Source organism: Glycine soja, chromosome 18 (assembly GCF_004193775.1).
Source record: "Glycine soja cultivar W05 chromosome 18, ASM419377v2, whole genome shotgun sequence".
Taxonomy (NCBI): domain Eukaryota; kingdom Viridiplantae; phylum Streptophyta; class Magnoliopsida; order Fabales; family Fabaceae; genus Glycine; species Glycine soja.
The window spans coordinates 54,075,584-54,095,030 of NC_041019.1; the positions used below are offsets into that span (position 1 = coordinate 54,075,584).

General features: G+C 31.4%; 2 protein-coding genes across 3 annotated transcripts; one reads left to right on the top strand and one right to left on the bottom strand.

The window, feature by feature from the left end:
- Positions 1-1,637: 1,637 nt before the first annotated feature.
- LOC114395114 (uncharacterized protein At3g28850-like) lies at positions 1,638-3,941 on the top strand. Its single transcript, XM_028356820.1, has one exon. It carries the CDS (start codon positions 2,228-2,230, stop codon positions 3,632-3,634), a length of 1,407 nt encoding a protein of 468 aa, XP_028212621.1. The 5' UTR covers positions 1,638-2,227; the 3' UTR covers positions 3,635-3,941.
- A 2,882-nt stretch (positions 3,942-6,823) lies between these two features.
- LOC114397581 (binding partner of ACD11 1-like) lies at positions 6,824-11,763 on the bottom strand. 2 transcript variants are annotated; one of them, XM_028359684.1, is made up of 5 exons: positions 11,617-11,763; positions 10,706-10,876; positions 9,880-9,955; positions 8,681-8,797; positions 6,824-7,531 (listed from the first exon to the last, which is right to left on the bottom strand). In XM_028359684.1, exons 2-5 carry the CDS (start codon positions 10,819-10,821, stop codon positions 7,073-7,075), a joined length of 768 nt encoding a protein of 255 aa, XP_028215485.1. In that variant the 5' UTR covers positions 10,822-10,876; positions 11,617-11,763; the 3' UTR covers positions 6,824-7,072. The 2 variants fall into 2 exon arrangements, with proteins under 2 accessions (XP_028215485.1, XP_028215486.1); XM_028359685.1 differs by lacking the exon at positions 11,617-11,763 and adding an exon at positions 11,574-11,594.
- Positions 11,764-19,447: the final 7,684 nt, after the last annotated feature.

Consider the following 19,447-nt stretch of genomic DNA (forward strand, 5'->3'; position numbering starts at 1 on the left):
TTGCGGGACATGATTCTTCTTTGTCAACAATTTGTGCAAAATACTTTATACAATTATTATTTATTTGGTAGGCAATGATTTAATTATTTATTAAATTGAAGCCTCTAACAAATGTTCCACTTTAAGTATACTGTAGCTAATTAAATGAAGTCATATGCATGCTTATCTTATTCTCCCTTCGTCTCAAAATAGGTTGCATCCTATGTTATTTTACATATATTAAAAATAATAATAAATAAATAAATAAAAATAATTTATAAAACTAACACTATTATTAATATTACCTTAAAAAGATAGAGAGACCTTTATTAGGAACATTAGTAAAAAATATATAATTAAAAAGCTAAATAACACTTATTTTGAGACAAATATTTTTTTCAAATATAAGATTTATTTTAGAATCAAAACGACATGTTTGATCTTTGCTGAATTAGCTCATCATCTAAAACACCAAGTATTTGATTCAATGATTTCGCAAGTCGCAACACAAATGTTATATTATAATTATTAGTACTTCATCTGCAACTTACCAATAAATCATAATTATCAGTTTGATCATAGGTCTATTCGTGATAATGTGAGTATTTTGTTAGTTTTATTGCAAACTTTATAATAAGGCACGAACATTTCGCCTACCTATATTTAGAAAATTTTGAATTAATTACGATCATAATAACACTTTCTATTCTCTTTGTTTTTTTTTTTTTTTTTTAAGATTAACATTCTCTATCATCTGAAACCCCATCAGCTAATTTTTCCCTTTTCAGTTAAATTCTTATCTGCATGTGACACAGCAATAACTTTTTTTAAAATCAAAATAATATAGGAAAATTTCACAAAAAACACAAAAAAAAAATTGTAATTAAAAATGCCAAAACATATTAACCAACACAATAAATTAATAATTTACACTGAGTACTTCCCGGATAATATTTGTTAAATGATCTCAACAATATCATCCTCACTAAATATGCTGTTGTTTAATTACCTTCAACATGCCTTATTTTGAGTTAAAATTTGTATTAAAATAAATAAATTAGCTAAAATACTATCTTTAATTTAGCAAGAATGGAAAAAGTCCGTATGAAAATAATATATAAATAAATAAATCACAACAATATTACTTAAGGTTTAAGGCGAAGGTTAGAGTGTAACATTCATTATCAATTTATCTGCTCAGCAGCGAGGTCTCTTCGACGCTCCAAAACACCAAGTTGCTATCACGCGCGACGCAAAACAGAAGAAAAAGCTCTGAAAATCACTTCACGCTCTGCAAAGTGCGAGTGGCAGTCACGTAGTACATCGCGGTAACTGTATCCAAATAAATACAGCATTGCCGTTCAAGAAAACAATAACGAAAAATAAGTTTCTGTTTCGTAACATAACAACGTGTAAAAGAGGTTAGAAATTATTGTTTTTGTGGATACTAAGAAAGAGAATGAGAGAGAAATTTAAGCAATGATCCTTGCTCTCGCTCTCACCCATTTTGATTTTGTCCTGAGAAATTATCCCAAAAATTAAAAAAATACAAAATTACCTAACAATTTTCCCTTCTATTTCATTTGCTCAGTAAAATAATTATAACAATAAAAAAAATGTTTGGTATTGCATCGTATAAATCTATGTATGTAAACTGAAGTGGCGTCCTTCAAATCTTGCAACTCTCGTTGGTTCTCATTTTGTCTTTTTTCTCTCTCTAAAATTCTAGAGCGAGAAAAAGGAGAGCTTAAAGTGGTGCAACAGTTCAATTGATGAACGAGTGATTGATTATTGATCTCTCCTTTTGACTTTCCAATTCATGTTCTCATTTTCCCTTTGATTTCTCCTTCTGGGTTTTTTTTTTCCTCCCTCCCCTCAATTTGATGATCATTTTTTGAAGGTTTCGCATTGGAACAATTGTAGGAAAAAAAAACTTCAATGGTTGAGTTTTTCTTGTTCTCTGTTTGGTCCTAAATGTACCATCACCAAAAGCACATGAACAAAGTGGGGTTTGCTAGGAGTTATGTTCATTAGATTGGTGACTCAACATTTTTCCAGAATTGGCATCATCATCTTTGGAGGGCATAAGTCTTTACACACACAATCAATAAAACAATTCCACACCTTGTGAATTTGTTATCATTTTTTGTGTCATTATATTTCAGCTCCAAAATTCACCTAATTAAAGCCTCAAAAGGTTTCTTTCTTCTTCTTTTTGATCAATTCAGATTTGTTTTTTCTAGTGATCATGGGTTGTGCAAGTTCAAAGCAAAAGAAATGTCGGCGATGCAATGCTCCTTATTCTCCTGCTCCTAGAAGCTATTCAATGCACGTTCATCACCCACCTCTAGCAGAAGGTGATAGCTACCATGTTGTGGCACTCACTTCCACAACATTGGGCACTCTCAAACTCAATTCCCCTGCTCCAACTCAAAATTTTGCAAATTGTGACCATGATTTCAAGCTTTCCAATGGCAAGGTTGGAAACGCTGAAAGTTTCAGGTTTGATAGTGAGAGCTTTGTGCAAAGGCTTGAGGAGAAGGAGAAGGAGAAGGAGAAGAAGAGTGAGGTATTGGAGAAAGATAAGAAAGAAGAGTTCTCAATGGGGCTAATTGAGGCCAAGACTTGGTCCAACATGATTGAGCAAAAGTTGCCAAAAGTTTTTCCCAAGACCCCAATTAGAACACCACCTGGTGAGCCTGAGACAATCAACACATGGGAACTCATGGAAGGCCTTGAAGACACCACCACGCCTTTCCGGTCGCCGAGCCACTTCCGGAGTTTCTCTTTTGATTTCAATGGTGGTGATGATGTTGGTGTTGGTGATGGTGGTGTTGATGTTGATGTTGATGTTGATGTTGATCCACCCAAGATGAGTGTTGTTGCTTCTCCAAAACCCATGTGGCTTCTGATGACCGAGGAGGAGTCAAGACTCAACCCTGAAATCTCAGATTTTGATCCTGAAGTGATTTCCTCATTCAGAAAGTCCTTGCAACAGCTCTCTCCGGATAGCCCCTTCCACCTTCAACCGGCACCGCCGGGCGATGAAGAAGACAAGCATGGGACTAAAAAGGGGTCCTCATTTGAGGAAAATGAATTTGTTGTGGATGATGTCAAGGTTGATGATCCATGTGGGAAGGACAAGGTGGTGTTGTATTTCACTAGCTTACGCGGCGTGCGAAAGACTTACGAGGATTGCTGCCAAGTGAGGATGATTCTGAAGGGATTGGGAGTAAGAGTGGATGAGAGGGATGTGTCAATGCATTCAGGGTTCAAGGAAGAGCTTAAAGAGCTATTGTGTGATGGCTATGGCAGTTTAGGATTGCCAAGAGTGTTTCTTGGGGGGAATTACATTGGTGGAGCTGAGGAAATTCAGAGGCTGCATGAGGATGGGAAGCTTGAGAAGCTTTTGGTTTGTTGTGAGAAGATTGAGGACAGTGTTGGAGGTGATGGAGGAGGGGGAGTGTGTGAGGCTTGTGGGGATATAAGGTTTGTTCCTTGTGAAACATGTTGTGGAAGCTGTAAAATTTACTATACAGGTGATGAAGAAGATGAAGAAGAATATGTTGATGGTGAAGTGGGGGAGTGTGGATTCCAGCGTTGCCCTGATTGCAATGAAAATGGACTAATTCGTTGCCCCATGTGTTGCTGTTAGTTCTCAAATTTCCAGGTGACACTTAACAAGAGGTACTAAAAACCAAATTTTTGAGTTTTTGTTCTTCAGGGCATTTTGTATTTGGTGAGATTTTGTTGTACAGTCAAATTTTTTTATGTGTTGGATACTTACTAGTGAAAGAGTGAATAACGTGTTCTAATCACTGCCCTCTGCATAATCAGTGCAGTTTGCTACATAGTGTATACTTTTTCATTTTCCCTTTTGTACACAATTGCCTTTCTTGCAAAATCAAGGAGAAATGCAAAAGAGCATTATAAAGTTAGTTACTATGATTTGCATTCTTTCACTTAACGTGTACTCCTTTTTCACAAATTTGAAACATGCGATGTAATTTTGAAAGTTGTTGCATTTGGGGGCTTGAAGCTTTCTAAGCCTAGTGTTGAACCTGCCTTGAGCTAATTACAGAATGCACTTGAGGGTCTGGGGTTTATGAGCTCAATGCAATTATCATGCTTGTCATCTTTTTGTTATCAAATTTTGACCACTATACGAGCTAAGACCGTTAATGGTTAGCACATCTATTCAATTCTAGACCCTGACTTTTTGTTGGATTGCAATTGATTGGTTACTGATAAAAGAACCGTGACCAATTTTTTTAAAAACTTCAAGTAATTTAATCGTTCTCTGCTTTACTGGCTTCTTTTAAAACTTCTAAGCATGGTTGCACATTTTCTTATTTATATATAAACTCATGCTAAGTGGGAACATAAAATAGCATATCAGGTGTACATAGTCTAGGTCAATTTCGGCGAGAGACTTGTGATTGAGTCAAATCATGTTTCTCTGGGTGGAATAGCACTATATATAAATGTGAATATATCTCCACTATCCTCCCCAAAATAATAGGCATATAATTTATTTCTAAAAGAGAGCTTTTACGATTTCAAACCCAATAGACGAATTCTTCTAAAACCTACTGAACAGTTCAAAAGCACATTAAAGTTAAAGAAGTTTCAAAAAGCAGCAGATATAGTTTTATATTATTCTAATTTAAGGTTTTACTATTTGTTTATTTTTTTTCTTTTATTCTTCTCAACCATTACGCCCAAATTAGAGGTTTGGTTTTTGGCTTTCAAGAATATTTTTAGAAGAGACTAATCTGTCAAATTGCCATAAAAAACTGAAGAAAAAGATTATTCTTAATGGTGTTTTTTTATACACGTATAAATTTTAGCATGACTTTAAAATAAAGAAATTTTAGTCTATTGCTTTGAATTCTGATCATCTAAGCAAGAAAATGACACTGCATGGTCCAAATGGTCCAAAATTCTTAAAGACAAGAAGAATCACCAATTTTGACTTCAGGTTTCACCACAGCATATATTTCCAAAGAAGCGGTTTAAAATTGAAAAAGGGGTTTTAAGACTTTTATTTACTTGGCTGATCGTTACATGGCGGTGCCATATTTGAGGCACCTTATCATGTGAAATAATTGCTACAATTCATAGAGATTACGATTAGAAATTCATGTCGTGCCATTTACAAAAGAATTCACCACTAAGGAACGCCTGAATCATACAAATGATTTGTGCCAAAGAAGCAAACTTTTTTTTTTCTTTACCTACTTGTGTCCTTTCTTAATTATCTTCTTGTGTTAATGCAATCAATGGACCTAGATGCAAGAAAATCCCTATAGGCTACATGTCCCTTGTCGTCCAATCAAGATCACAAACACGTTTAGGTGGAGGGCAGTGTTAAATATGTGTAAATGCCAATAGCTTATTTATGTGGAGGGCAGTGTTAAATGTAGAATACACAAATGATGTACATCATTTTTCTTATGGTTTCTTGTGAAATCATAAAAATCACCTAACATTGTCAGTGACCCCAACAGATATAAACATATTTGATTTAAAAGGGATCAATGCATGATCACAAAGGGTATAGTATTAGATTGGCGTGAAAAATAATTACTTAGTAACTTTATGTCCAAACATATAGTTCTTTTTATTATTATTTGGCATGTTGGTCTATAAAAAAACTCGTTAAACCTTTTAGTGGGAGTAAAGTAATACTAGAACTAAGGTATTATCTAATAACTTGCAGAATATGTGGAAAAAGGTTTATACTAATATCATTACTATAGAAAAGAGTCCATATATGAAAATGAATTAAATCAACCGCTACCTGGTTTTGATGGTAAATAAAGAATTGCAACTGGCAATCTGACATTGTCGTAGGAATACAGGAGACACACTTTGACACTACCAATTCAACAAACCAAGCCCACAAAACCAATCCCCCACGGATTCATTATACATGTAATAAATGTGTACTTCTAACAAAAAAAATAAAAAGAATGGATAAATGTGGTTACATTTTCCCGTTTACACGGGATAAGGGCCAAGGAGAAAAAGTACATACAAATAATTGATATCAATGCATGTAACTTGTTATTATTGGACCAAAGTAAGTTGGCTACGGCAAAATGGTGGTTGGATCGTAATGAAAAATGAAGAATTGTTAGCAATGGGATATGCATATGCTGGCTGGGATGCCTATAAAAGAATAGCAATGGAGTAGGCAAGGAATCAATTGCAGCATATAAATATTTAGAAAGTAGTTCCCGTGTTATTATGAAAATTGTTGGTTGCTTATGTTTTGAAAGTAACAACCCTGTGTGGTAGACAGCGTGAAAAAGAGTGTTGATGCAACAAATCTACTTACACCTGAAACTTTTTTTATGGAGGAAGACAAGGAATGTCTATTTTGCATGTGTCTTGTAACAACATTCGGTTAAGTGATCCACGATCTAGTTGGAAGTGCCTTCTTTCATACATAGCTTAACATGCCAAAATTCAGACATAATATTAAGTACAAATTTAGTTCAACTTATTCTAGAAAAGTAAACCTTTTCCTTTTCTGATTAACATCTTAAGAGAGTTCTTTTTTTCTTCTTTATATTACAATATGGTAGAATGGGATGACACCCCTAATACTACTGAGCAAAACGCCAATGACATGTTCGAACTACTAACAAAAGTCCACCCAGATAATTACTGCACAAGCTTAAACTCCAACCAGTTTTATCAGGTCGCGGCCTCGGGGGTGCTCAACTAATCCTTGGCCGCACAAAATTAAATATAATTTTGTGGAAAAAAATAGTATTTCCCCCAAAATTAATCCATCCCAAACATGAACATAATATAATTTTAGGCACATTTAATATGAAAGTGGACAAGAAGAAACTTGGTACTTACATTTTACCATATGCTATATTCTCTAAAAGGGTACACACAAATAAGTGGCTGCTTACCATGGATTCTCAAAAATTACTGATATGAACATTTGCACCAAATGAGTAGCCACATATGTAAAGCAAGTTCACGTCTTATAATACAATAGCAACAAACAAATGCTGCTATTTGTTTGTGTTCAACAACTTAACATATTATACAGTAATTCATTTTTGGAGTTTCATTTCTTTTCATTCTGGCCCAAATCAGCAGCCGTTTTCGCTGCACGTGTCAGCATATCTGAAACCCAAAGAGCACCTTTGGCAAAGTAGCTACTGTTGGCTATAGCAGTTCCAGCTGCCACGGCGGCTTTTCCGGTAACTGATGCCACAACTATAGCTGTTGTCCCTGTCACTGTTGCAGCTGATTTAGTGAAGTCTGTGACATGATACTTCTCATCCACAGACTTAAAAGTTTCAATGCCTGAATTAATGGTATCAGTCAACCCAATTTTATTGCTGAGTTCAGCAACCTTGGATGCTGCTGTAGATGATACACTATGAGATTCATCAAAAGCTTTTGCCATGACAAATGCATCTTTGCCCAACACATATCCCTTAGCCACCATTGTTTTGACAACCACCTGAGCCATAGTTAGTGCTTCTCCAGGGGAACCAACAAACTTATCCATGTGAACATCCTGGCAATGAAAACAACATAACTTAATCAATGATTGAACCCAACAGTAACTAAGTGTGTTTAGAATAGCATTTTCACACCACATCCATTACAAAATCATGCCCACAGGCCTCAATGATGTAGAAGCTACTTGTTATTGCTTCAGATAGATGTGGAGAGAGGATGACGATTCACGTCGTAAAATTCATTCCAAACATGCAATACGTAAGCCACTAGTTACTCATTATAAAGGGAAAGATTGTTGTGAAGATGTAAGGATAAGTTGGTATTTTAATTAATTTACTACTGTTTTTCTTAAATGTTAAAATAAGGTAATATGTAAAACTACTAACAGCAAGAAGTAATAAATCAAGATAGAAATCCATAAGCCAACTACAAAAATGCATTGAGCTTGCCTCACTAAACTCAAGGTGTCACCATATTTTACAGTCCATCATGAACTAAAATAGATGGCCATACCATTAACTAAGTTACTCCAGCGGACAAGAAGGAAATAAATGGAAATAACACAATGGCTGACATCTATCTTAATCAAATAATGTGAGAGGCACCACCTTCTTCAGTACATCAAAAGCAAGCCAGAAATTTGAAGTTTGAGTAGTACTGAGATTCTCATTGATTTTAATTGCATTTATATATTTCTGCTGTTTTTATTGCTCTTTCCCCCCCCCCCCATAATCACATGTTAAAAACCTCTATGTGACATGAAATACTAGTCACTTGTGAGAAAATCCAAAATACAAGGTCCTATTTGGTTTAGGGAAATGTTTTTTGTTTTCACCAGAAATTACAAAAATGCCACCTTGTTTTCCTTTGGAAAATATATTAAAAGGTGACATTTTTGTAATTATTCAAGAAAATATAAAATAAAATCAGAAAATATTTCCTTGAACCAAATAACCATAAATTTTCCACGGTTGGAATTGAACCATATTGCAGAAAAACAAAGACTATTCATTCCCCAAGTTTCGAATAACTGCATATTTTTTTCATAATAAATATCTTTTCATGTGTGACCCAAAGGATCAAAAGGATAACCTAAAATGTATACATTGTTTGTGAATATTTTTTAATATGTATAGAAAAATTCTTTCATCACTTTGGTCCAACTAAAAGCAACAGAGTGTTCTAAGGATTTTATTAGGCTTACCTGTGAGGTTGTAATACTGTATTCAGGCTTTGATGCATGACTACTCCAATTATCATAGTCATTTACATAAGCTTCATAGCGTGAAATGAATATACATTGGTCCAAGATCATGGATCCCTGAAAAAACATTGAACCAAAATATGCAGGTTAGCAAACAATATTCAAGTGAGAACAATACCACATCACTGAAAAGTTCATTTTCTGCAACATCACAAGATGAATTTGATTGAAGAGGTACAAATAAAAAAATTTAAGCAACAATTTTTCACTAATGTAATGCAAATGAAATTTCTTATAAAATTATTTTTTATCATCCTTTGTAGGACTGTGTTAAGAAAGGACAGGATGCAATAAGGGTACTTATCATTATGTAGATTATGAACTTGAATACATCTAGAAACAAAATACAACCCTCTACCCCATCAGAAGGCAAAAGAAAAACTTATATAGCAAGATTTCACATCCATATTGCAATTCAGCAGGAAAGCCAAACACCATCGCCTATGACACACTATGAAGCCTAGACAGTGACAAGGACACGGAGCATGGGAACACGCCAAATTCTAAAACTTGTAGGGCATGAAAATGGTGTATATAAGTGTGTATTATATTGTTGTGTAGAAAATTTAAGGGAAAAAGATTCATAATTTGTAAGAACATTTATATAAGCTTCAAGTCTTACAATATCTTAATAAAGATCATATATGGGAATACTTGCTATTCTATAAGCCTCGTCTAGAAAACATGGAGCATCATTTCTATTGACATTAAACACTTTCCTAAATGAACTTGCCCCGGTAGAAATAATAATGTAGCACATGTACATGTACACAATGACAGACAATTAAAAAAAAATGCAGTGAGTATCTAAAGATCAACTTCATTTTGCTATCCACCATTGTTGTCGTCACCATCGGCCAAGATGACATCCACCAACTCTGTTTCAGGGAGGAGAGGATAGGGGGGGTGAAATGAACAACTTTGTATGTGTGTGTTCTTGATTTGCATTGAACACATTGTCATTGTGTCAGTCAGACACATCTCCTGCACACTGATGCGGCACCAAAATGGTGTGTTCAAGATTACAAATATTAATCTAATGCATGATTATGAGACAGAAATAATGGAATTGGCTATATGTTATGTCAATCCATGATATCCAACAAGAGGGCAAGGAAGTAAGAGAATAAGCAACTTACATTTAGCAATAATGCAGTTTCCAGGGCATAAGCATCCCGATAAGTCACATATGCAGTAGACGCATTTTCACCAGATCTGTATCATGACAAAAAAGCTATTATTTATATTGTTTCCAAGAAAGCTTGATAGATTATAACTACAAAATCGACTAGCAATTCTATCATTTAGGCCTTGCAACTTGGAAGTATACAATCCTTCAATATAACAATACAGCAAAATAAAGCAACACATTATTAACATCTTTAAATTGTTCTATATAAGCATGCTATTTGTTATTAATTGGTTATAAAGAATACCTCACAACGACATATAAGAAGGGAAACTTACAGCTTCCAACAATAAGCAATATGAAGCCTATTGAAAAGTTTATCCATTTCATAGTCGAAACCAAAAACTTCATTTGAAAAACAGGATAAATACATTGCAAAAAGTTCAATCTAATTTGTTTCTGGATAAGGAACAGAACGGTTTTAACTGCAAGGCATTATATAAAATGAAGTTGAAATAAACTAGAAATCTGGAATCTATCAAATATGAAGTTTTGGACACAGAATAAACATTTTCCTTCAATTACCTAATGCATAGAAAATGTAGATTCTGACTTTTTTGCCCTGTCATTATGTTTGTAGTCCACTATACTAATCTGAATGAGGGGCTCATAACAAATAACTAATAATGTTCTTCTTTTATTAAATAAGGCTGATTAACTGTCCTCTCTCTCTCTCTCTCTCTCTCACACACACACACACACACACATATCCTATCAAAAGGTTCAATTTTGATATACAGGAATTTAATTTTCCCAGTAAGGTTTAGCAACATTACCTTAATATTTCAATATGCTCAATTAAACCACAGTATGTAAAAAAATTTCTCACATCATCCTCTGTTGCTCTTGGGGATAAGTTTGTAACTAGAGCAGTGTAACCACCACTATACATACTTGTCAAGTGACTCAATCCCAAATTGGAAAAAATAGAACCAGAGTCAGCAAACCTGCAGAAATCAAAGCAAGTGAAAAAAACTTGACAACTTATTAGAGAAAAAGAGTGACCCTATAAGGATCATTCATGCAACTTCACAAACTGATGGTGGGAATAGGCTTTCCTTTCCCTTTCATTTCTCCAGTAATAAGGCCATGCATTGTTAAAAACAAACAATGAAGATAACCAGAACAGTGAAATTATAGAAAACATTATCTATCATTTAGTTGCATTCACTTCATCCACAAGAGATTGTAAATTCCAAATATTTAGTGGTCCCCAACAGATATCAGCCTCAATTTTAACAAACAGAACTATGTCACAGATCACATGCCTATATCATTTATATTGTTTTATTTAATATTTTAGGAAACATATCAATTATAAACTCTTGACATGCAAGGAAACATCGTATTGATCACATTTGAGAATGAAGAGCGTCCATTAACTGAAGACAGAATTTCTTCACACTCCAACAACCAATGAAAACGAATCCAACTCAATCAAATTCTAAAATCTCAAACTGGGTTTCGAATTTGGATATGAAGGATCACCCTTTAGCCAAATTGATAGCATCAATAAAAATCATTAGAAAAACCAATTGTTATGACCCACAAGAGAGAGACAGAACAAAAAAATCAAACAAAACAATTCAAAAACAACATCAATGTGGCAAAACAAAAGAGGTTGAAGAAAACTATAGAGAGAACCAGAAAAAAGTGTTTGAAGATCAAAACTGGCGAAGTGCTTTACCTGACAGTTCTTGTCGGCAAACTGAAGCAGAGGAAAGTTTAGAGAGAGAGAGAGAGAGAATATGAGTCAGCAGATAATGAATCCAAAGTGGAATTGTTTCATTTTGTGATTGGAGCGATGGAAAATGGTAAATTTATGGAATCTCACGCGCTGAACATTTGTCTTGTGTAGCATTCTGGTTGGTTTCTTATACATGTATAAAGTACGTGTATCAATTCCATTCCATCAATTTAATTCTAGATATTATTAAACAATAAATTTAATTCTTTACTATTAAATTATCATTAAATTAATCAATTCAACTTTCAAATTTGATAACTATAACTACTAATTTAATTCTTAAATTTGATAATAATAATAATAATAAGCTAATGTAATCTCTGAAATTAAAAACTAATTTGACTCATGTAATAAATTATAAAATAAAATAACTGACAGCTAATAAAAACTATCGATGGTTAACTTGAGCTGTAATTGTAATTTTAGAAAATGATTTAATATTTGACTCAAAATGTAATTGTTTAAATTTTTCAATATTTATTTTATTATAAAGTGTAAAATTTTATGAGTTTTTTCAAATGACTTATATTTTAAATAAAAATAAAAAGAGCATTTGTACCACTTAAAAAAATATTTTATATCCACTTTTGAAAAATGACAAATTTAATAATATATTAAATGTTTCGTAATTGAAGATTTTAAATTATTTGTTAATCGATCTCTAAGAATGTTTCTAATGAAAACTTTAATGATTGAATTTTAATAAATGTGTTATTAGTGAGTAGTAGTATTTTTCTTTTCTTAATCATCTGGTCTGGCGCATGATATTTATATTGTTCTCCAAAAAGCGTGAGCAATAAAGGATTGCAGCATTGATTCTTCATGATTTATTATTGTCAAATTGAATTGGTGGAGGAGTCTAGTTTGTGGCAAAGATTAATAGATTATTGCATAAGCAAAGTCGGCTATTAAAACGATAGCTTTATGCTGCCTTTGATTTTCAAAGTTAACTTTTTGGAAATGGTTTTGTTCATGAGTTTAATGCAAAGTTTATGCTTTTTCAACCAAAAAAGATACAATCCTTTCTTCAATTTTGCAGTTAACTTTTTGGAGATGATGTTGCCTAATGCAAAATTTATGCTTTTGAAGAAAAACAAATTAAGATACGATCCTTACTTCTTACTTGGTCGATAATGTCCATAAAATTATACTCTTTTCATCCCGTTTTATTTGACATTTTTTCCAATTTTTTAATGTTATTTTATTATCATTTTAGAATATTAGTAAAGTATTAGATATAATTTTTACTGACTTTAATAATTTCTTGTGAAGTAAAATAACTATAAATGAGAGAAAAATTAATTAACATAAAAGAGAAGGAATATATTAGGAAATTGCAATATAATTTTAATGAAATCTAAAAAATTAATTTCATTTCTTAGTTTCAATCCCAAAATCTTAAATGTCAAACAAAATGGGATGAATAGAGTATCTTTAATTTCTTATTCTTATTTCATGCTTTAATTTAGTTTTTATTATTCTTTCCCAATTTTGTTTCCTAATGAGTTTAATTAATTGATATATTATCAACATTTTTATATTGATAATCATAAAATTCAATGATTTTCAATTACATATAAATCAATGATTAAATGATAATGCGAAAAATTAATACTATTAAAATATTCAAATTAAATCAATGTTTCATTTGATTTTAACATTCTTTTCTAGCTATTAGCTTCCACTTCCACTTGAGCACTTGACAAAAAAGGTGCTACGTGGCTTACACATTGTTAATTGTTAATGTGTTTTTCTTGGCATCTTTACCCTTTTTTTCTCCCTTTCTATTTTTGAGTATTTTTTCTCATTTTTTAAAAGAAAGTAATAATATGTAAACATTTCATTATTTTTAACACTTTATTAATATTTTTTTCTCTCCATCTTTCTTTTGTATCACATCATATCATTTATTATATTTTTATTTTTATTTTTTCTCTCTCTCTCTCTTTTAAATGTCAACTAGCGTTTGAAGAATTCATATATATTTTTCATTTAAACAAATGCAATGTACCCATTAGCATCTTAATACCAACTTCAAGCTTCATTTCAAGTGTAGCTATGACAGCCACGTACTCCTTCGTCTACACACCGTCTCTCGGTGTAATTACAATCCTAAGCATAAGATAACAATGGCATATGGTTAGGAATGTCTTACAAGTTTCAAAAAGGAACAAGATGATTAAATTAATAGAACCTATTATTAAATTGTTAAATGTAACTAAATTTATTTAAGATACATAAGGTATTAAATCAAAGAAAAAATATATTTTTAGTTGTTATCCTTTCTATAAATTTTGGTTTCAGTCTTTATACTTCACCATCGAATATTTTTGTCTTTGAACTTTTTTTACATGGCATTAGTCTTGAGAAACTAAAAAAAATGATTTTTAAAGTCAAGGGACCAAAATGTTTAATTGTAAAATACAAGAACTAAAACCAACAATTTTATAAAATAAGGGACTAAAATATATTTTTCTCTACTTTAAAGTGTATTGACATTTTATTTCTTATCTTTTAAAGAGTAAATGTTTATTGTATATATTTAGATACTTTTCTTTTTCCAACAAGTAATGGTCTAATTAATATTGGATTCAATTTTTTTAAGTAAGGTCTCGAATTTAAATATTGTGGTTGTAAATAGAAAAAAATATGATTGAAAGAAGAAAAATGAGAATTTCACTAAAGATGATCAATCAGAATTCCACACAAAGATTAATCATTCACACAACTAATAAATACTTCATATCAATAATATGATTTTTTTTTTTTTTAAAAAAAAGAGAGTTTCCTTTTTCTTAGGTTTTGTATAGTTGCATCGTCAGGAATTTAGATTTTGTTGAAGCTTGTTTCCATGTACATATATTGATGCTCTAGAACCAACAGAAACTACTTTTGCTTCATCTCCTTTATGGTATTAGAACCAAACTTTGAGAACCTCTTGATCTTGGATATGGCAAAAGAAACTAAGAATGAAAGTGGGTGATAGTCGAAGAAACAGATTTCTTCTTATTATCTGTATTTATGTGTCAACCCAAGGAAATGTCATCACTTAGGTGCAATTGAAGGGTGAAAATTATGATAAATGGGCTCGTGTAATACAAAAAAATGGAATGTGTGAGATTGACTAGTAAAACCCTATGGACTCCTGTAGAACACCTATATCAGCATCTAAACATGATTAATGTTTTACAATACAATTACAAATTATGCAACGATTTTGGTGAAGAAATAAAAAAAAATGAAATGAAAAATAAAAGAAGAGAGGTCTTAGGCCTGGGTTCCAAATTGGGCCACCGGTGAGCAACATTTTCACTAAAGCTGGGGGAATTGCTAAGGGCACCTAGAATTTTTGCTGGTACACCAGCATAACATACGAAATTCTGGTTTTGCCCTTTATAAACCCAATACGGATTGTCAATCCGTAAGTGGTTCATAGGATTTTTTTAAAAAAATATAATTTATGAATTAATTTAAAAATAATGGTCCAAACAAGAATCAAACCTGATATTTTCGTATTATTAACACAACACTCTAATCAATTAAACTAACAGACCAATTATATTATAAAATAATTAATTTCAGTATATAAATATATTCAACGTGCAAGCTAAAAATGTTGAAATTTGATTTGGGCTATGTGCTAAAAATGTACTCCAGTACAAAAATATTTTGGACCATTGTATGATTTGGGCTCCAAATGATTGCACTATACGAGTTTCTTTTTTTTTCTTAAAAAAAAAGGTTTCTTGGACAATTGTAGACCTTAACACACAATTTGGGATCTATAAAGTTACGATTCGAAAGTAGGTGATTAGCAACAAAAATAAAATACAAAAATATAAAATAAATAATAAGATGCATTAAATAATATTTTTTATTTACATATGCATGTTTTGTTTCTTATTTATTTAGTTTAAAGAGTTTGGTGGACCATTTTTCATAAAATTTTATTTACTATTACTGTGTTTGTTTCTTAATTTAATTTAGAGAGTTGATTTAACTCAGACAATTTGTCAACTCTCATTCTTAAAAGGAAATACGTTAATTAGGACAACTTATCAATTCTCACTTTTAAGAAAGAGTAATTTTAGCTTGAATAGCTTGGTAGACCACTTTTTTGTACAAAACTTTTTTTATTATGTTTCTTTCTCAACTTAAATAATGAAGATAATTTAGGCACCTAATAAACTTGTGTCTTTTAAAAGGAGACTATTTGGTTCACTATAAGTATTTTAAAAAACAATAAATATCTTTCTTTGTTTCATTTTTTCTTTACTAATTCTTTCCTTTCTATTCCAGTCCTAATCTCCTTTTGGGTATACTAAATAGTGTTGTTCTATATACATAAAAGGATCACCACCATATATACATAAAAGGAAAATAGTCTTTTGAAGCGGAAAAGGAAAGGAAAATAGTCTTTTACAGTATATATTTTTTTTGCCAAACCTGCTCAATCTGTAGCAAAATATATAAAATGGAGAATATCACAGATTTTCAGGATAGAAACTACGTCCACTCTTTGAAATTTTATTAAATATATTTTGCTTCTGATTTGAACATCATCGTAATGTATGAATTGATGATCCAACAAAAAGCTGCTGAACTTTGACCATGACCCCTGCTGATCCTACAGAACTGCATGATTTCATTTATTCATCATTCACACAACTTTTTTAAGAATGGATCGAAACACATGCCTTTGACTACCACATAAAACACCAATTTCTGAGGGCCTTCATTTGTTACATAAACATTATGCAACTCTTATTTAATTTATATATAGTTCATATTGTTTTGTTTGGCTCAATTTACTCAATGCAATAATGGTGTAAGGTAACAGGAAGGGCTCTTATATAAAGCGCGTCACTACCTCAAGATTTAAAATGAAGCCAACACAGGGCTCTTGTATAAAGCGTCATTACCTCAAAATTTAATACCTATTTTAGCTTCTTATTGTGTTCAGAAGATATTTTAATGCACAAAAAGAATATTTACACTTACTAGGAAAAAAAAGTCCTTGATTAGGAATTTTTCCAATTATTCAATCTCCTATATTTATACTTATTAGGAAGAAGAGAAATATTTTTTTTAACTATAATAATTAAGATCTTTGATGAAAATCTTTATAAGTTTTTATTCTTTAGATGGATGAGACAAATTTATTATTCGAGACTTAATTAATCTTATTTAAAAAAAAATTGTCTTTTTTAAGAATATATTTTATGCAGGTTAAACTCAGATAATGTCTTACAAATTTAATATATGCTACCAACCAACCTACATCAAATGAAAAAAAAAACAGAAACAATTTGATAGAACATTGAATAATAAATAAAAATGAAAACAACATATTATATATATGTATGTAGTACTCAGTAATTTACTGTACGTAATTTGAATGGGGCAGATAAAAAAAAAAAAGGGAATTCAGTACAAAGTTAAGTAGTAAAAGCCGTAACTAATAATTATGGCGATGATTGGACCACATTGAAGTTGGTGCCCTAGTGCACAGGTGATGTAACAAGCTCAGCTGAGCCTGTTTGTTGAGAAAAAGGCTCGACTTTGGTCCAATGATTCTTGCAATTCAGGTTATCGTTTGCATGTCTGTACGACCTCTTAATTACCCTACACTCTCACACGCCCATGCATATCCAACCCAAACCATCTTTCTTTACAAACTTTTCTGCTATCTTTTTTTTTGCTGTTCCCTGTACTATTTCTTTAAAACGTTTTAAAAATATAACTTTTAAAATGATATAGTTTTAAAGAAATAAAAAAGGATAGTAGATGAGTCAATTTCCTCTCTTTATCTTCTTTGAAAAATCTACAATAGTATATAAAATATGATAATTAAAATGATACCAAAATAATGTACAAAATACAAGATTAACATGCATGCCTATCATTATCAAATTAGAATGTAAAAACAAAATCAATAATATCCAACATTGTTGATAAATAATTAAATTTCTTAAACATAATATAAGAGTTTAAATTTTAACCGCACAGATAAAAAAAATATTATTAGAAGAAGCTGAATTTATTTCAATAATCTCTACACATGCCTCAAGTGTTAATTAATCACATAGCTTCCGACTGTTGAAATATTATATTTCTAGCAAAAAAATGTGAAACAAAAAATAAAACTATATTTAGTGCGTGTTTGTATAGATTGGCAGTACAGCAATCCAACCTCTGATTTCAAAAGCATTTTCTATCTTATTTTTTCAGTAAAAAGTGTATATATTGAGCCTCTTGTTATCACATTTGAAACGGTAAAACAAATATGCTTTTAGATAATTTGTTAATACTAGTTGAGAGATATGTTTATTAATTATTAATTGCATGGATCAAGTAGTACATTATTTTTTTTATCTTAACTACTAATTTTAAATTTAAATCCTAAATATTCAGTTATATTAAATATTAGGTAAAAGAAATTCTTACTTATAGTGATCATAATTGACTCGGACATAATTATTCCATGCAAAAGATAGTTTCTCTGGATTTTCTAAATTAATTTGTGTTAGACACGTATAACATCTTAATATGTATATGATATGAAGAAAAGAGGGCAGGGACGTGGATTCTCTGGCAGCTCTCTATACTAGCTCTCTTACTAGTTTGCATTTAATATATATTCTTCTTTTTTTTCTACTTTAATGATTTTAATTTTTTTGTAATGGGGAGACAACATCTCTGAAGAAAATCCAATTTCAGAGCTCATGCAGCTGAAACCAATCAACTTAAAACTCAACTGCACGCCTAGTAAACGAAAAATATCAACTCGTATGATTGTCATGCACATCACATCACATGTTAATATTTTTTTAACTGGCCTTACAAGATTAAAGAAACCAACTATAAATTTTTTACGTTCATATTACAGTTTAGTTTTATTTTATTTTATTTTATTTATTATCACACTATTTATTATATTTATTGCCATTTTCCCCATGATATATAAACCTTAAGAAAGTGGAAAAAATATTTGTTTTCATAAATTAAAATAACCGAATCTCAAAGTTAACTCACTTCTAACACTTCAGAATATTTATCTTTTACTCAGGCTTGTTAAAACCCTTCTCTAGGAGATTAAAAGAATATTATTAATCAACATGGATTGGATTTTCTTATAGTATTTTTTTAGCAGATGCAATAAATATCTTCTATTGAAAGAAATTACAAGAACAATTGATACAATTATATACTTAAAACCCTAACTCGATATTACTAATTGAAATAGAACAATCCTTGTCAGCTAATATTTTTTTATATAGTATAATACGATCATTTTCATACATTTTTTTTACTGAACTTTTTCATACAATTCTTAATAAACCGTGTAATTTTTTATTATTTAAATATGATTATGTAAATAGACGAACATAAAGAGCCAAATTACAGCTACATGTTACACTCACAAAGATCAAAATTTTAGTTATTAGACCTTGAATATATCCCTGTGCTGAAACGAGTGGTGATACAAGCAAAACATATCAATTTCTAGACTGACATAGTTGATCCATTTGGGCAGGGTTTACAATTAATGAATATGGCCACAAGGCTTGTTCTCTCTTATCATTTTCCAACTGCAGCATATGGATCATATGGCTCATCAACAAGATCTTGTATAAATGTTTAGTCCCTTTCCTCTATTGTCGGCCTAACAACATTTGCAGGACTTGTTTATTACCAATCCCTAGCTAGCGTGTTCTCGCAACAAACTTCCATGCAACTTGCAAGGTAAAGCCACACTTTGGTAGCAAGA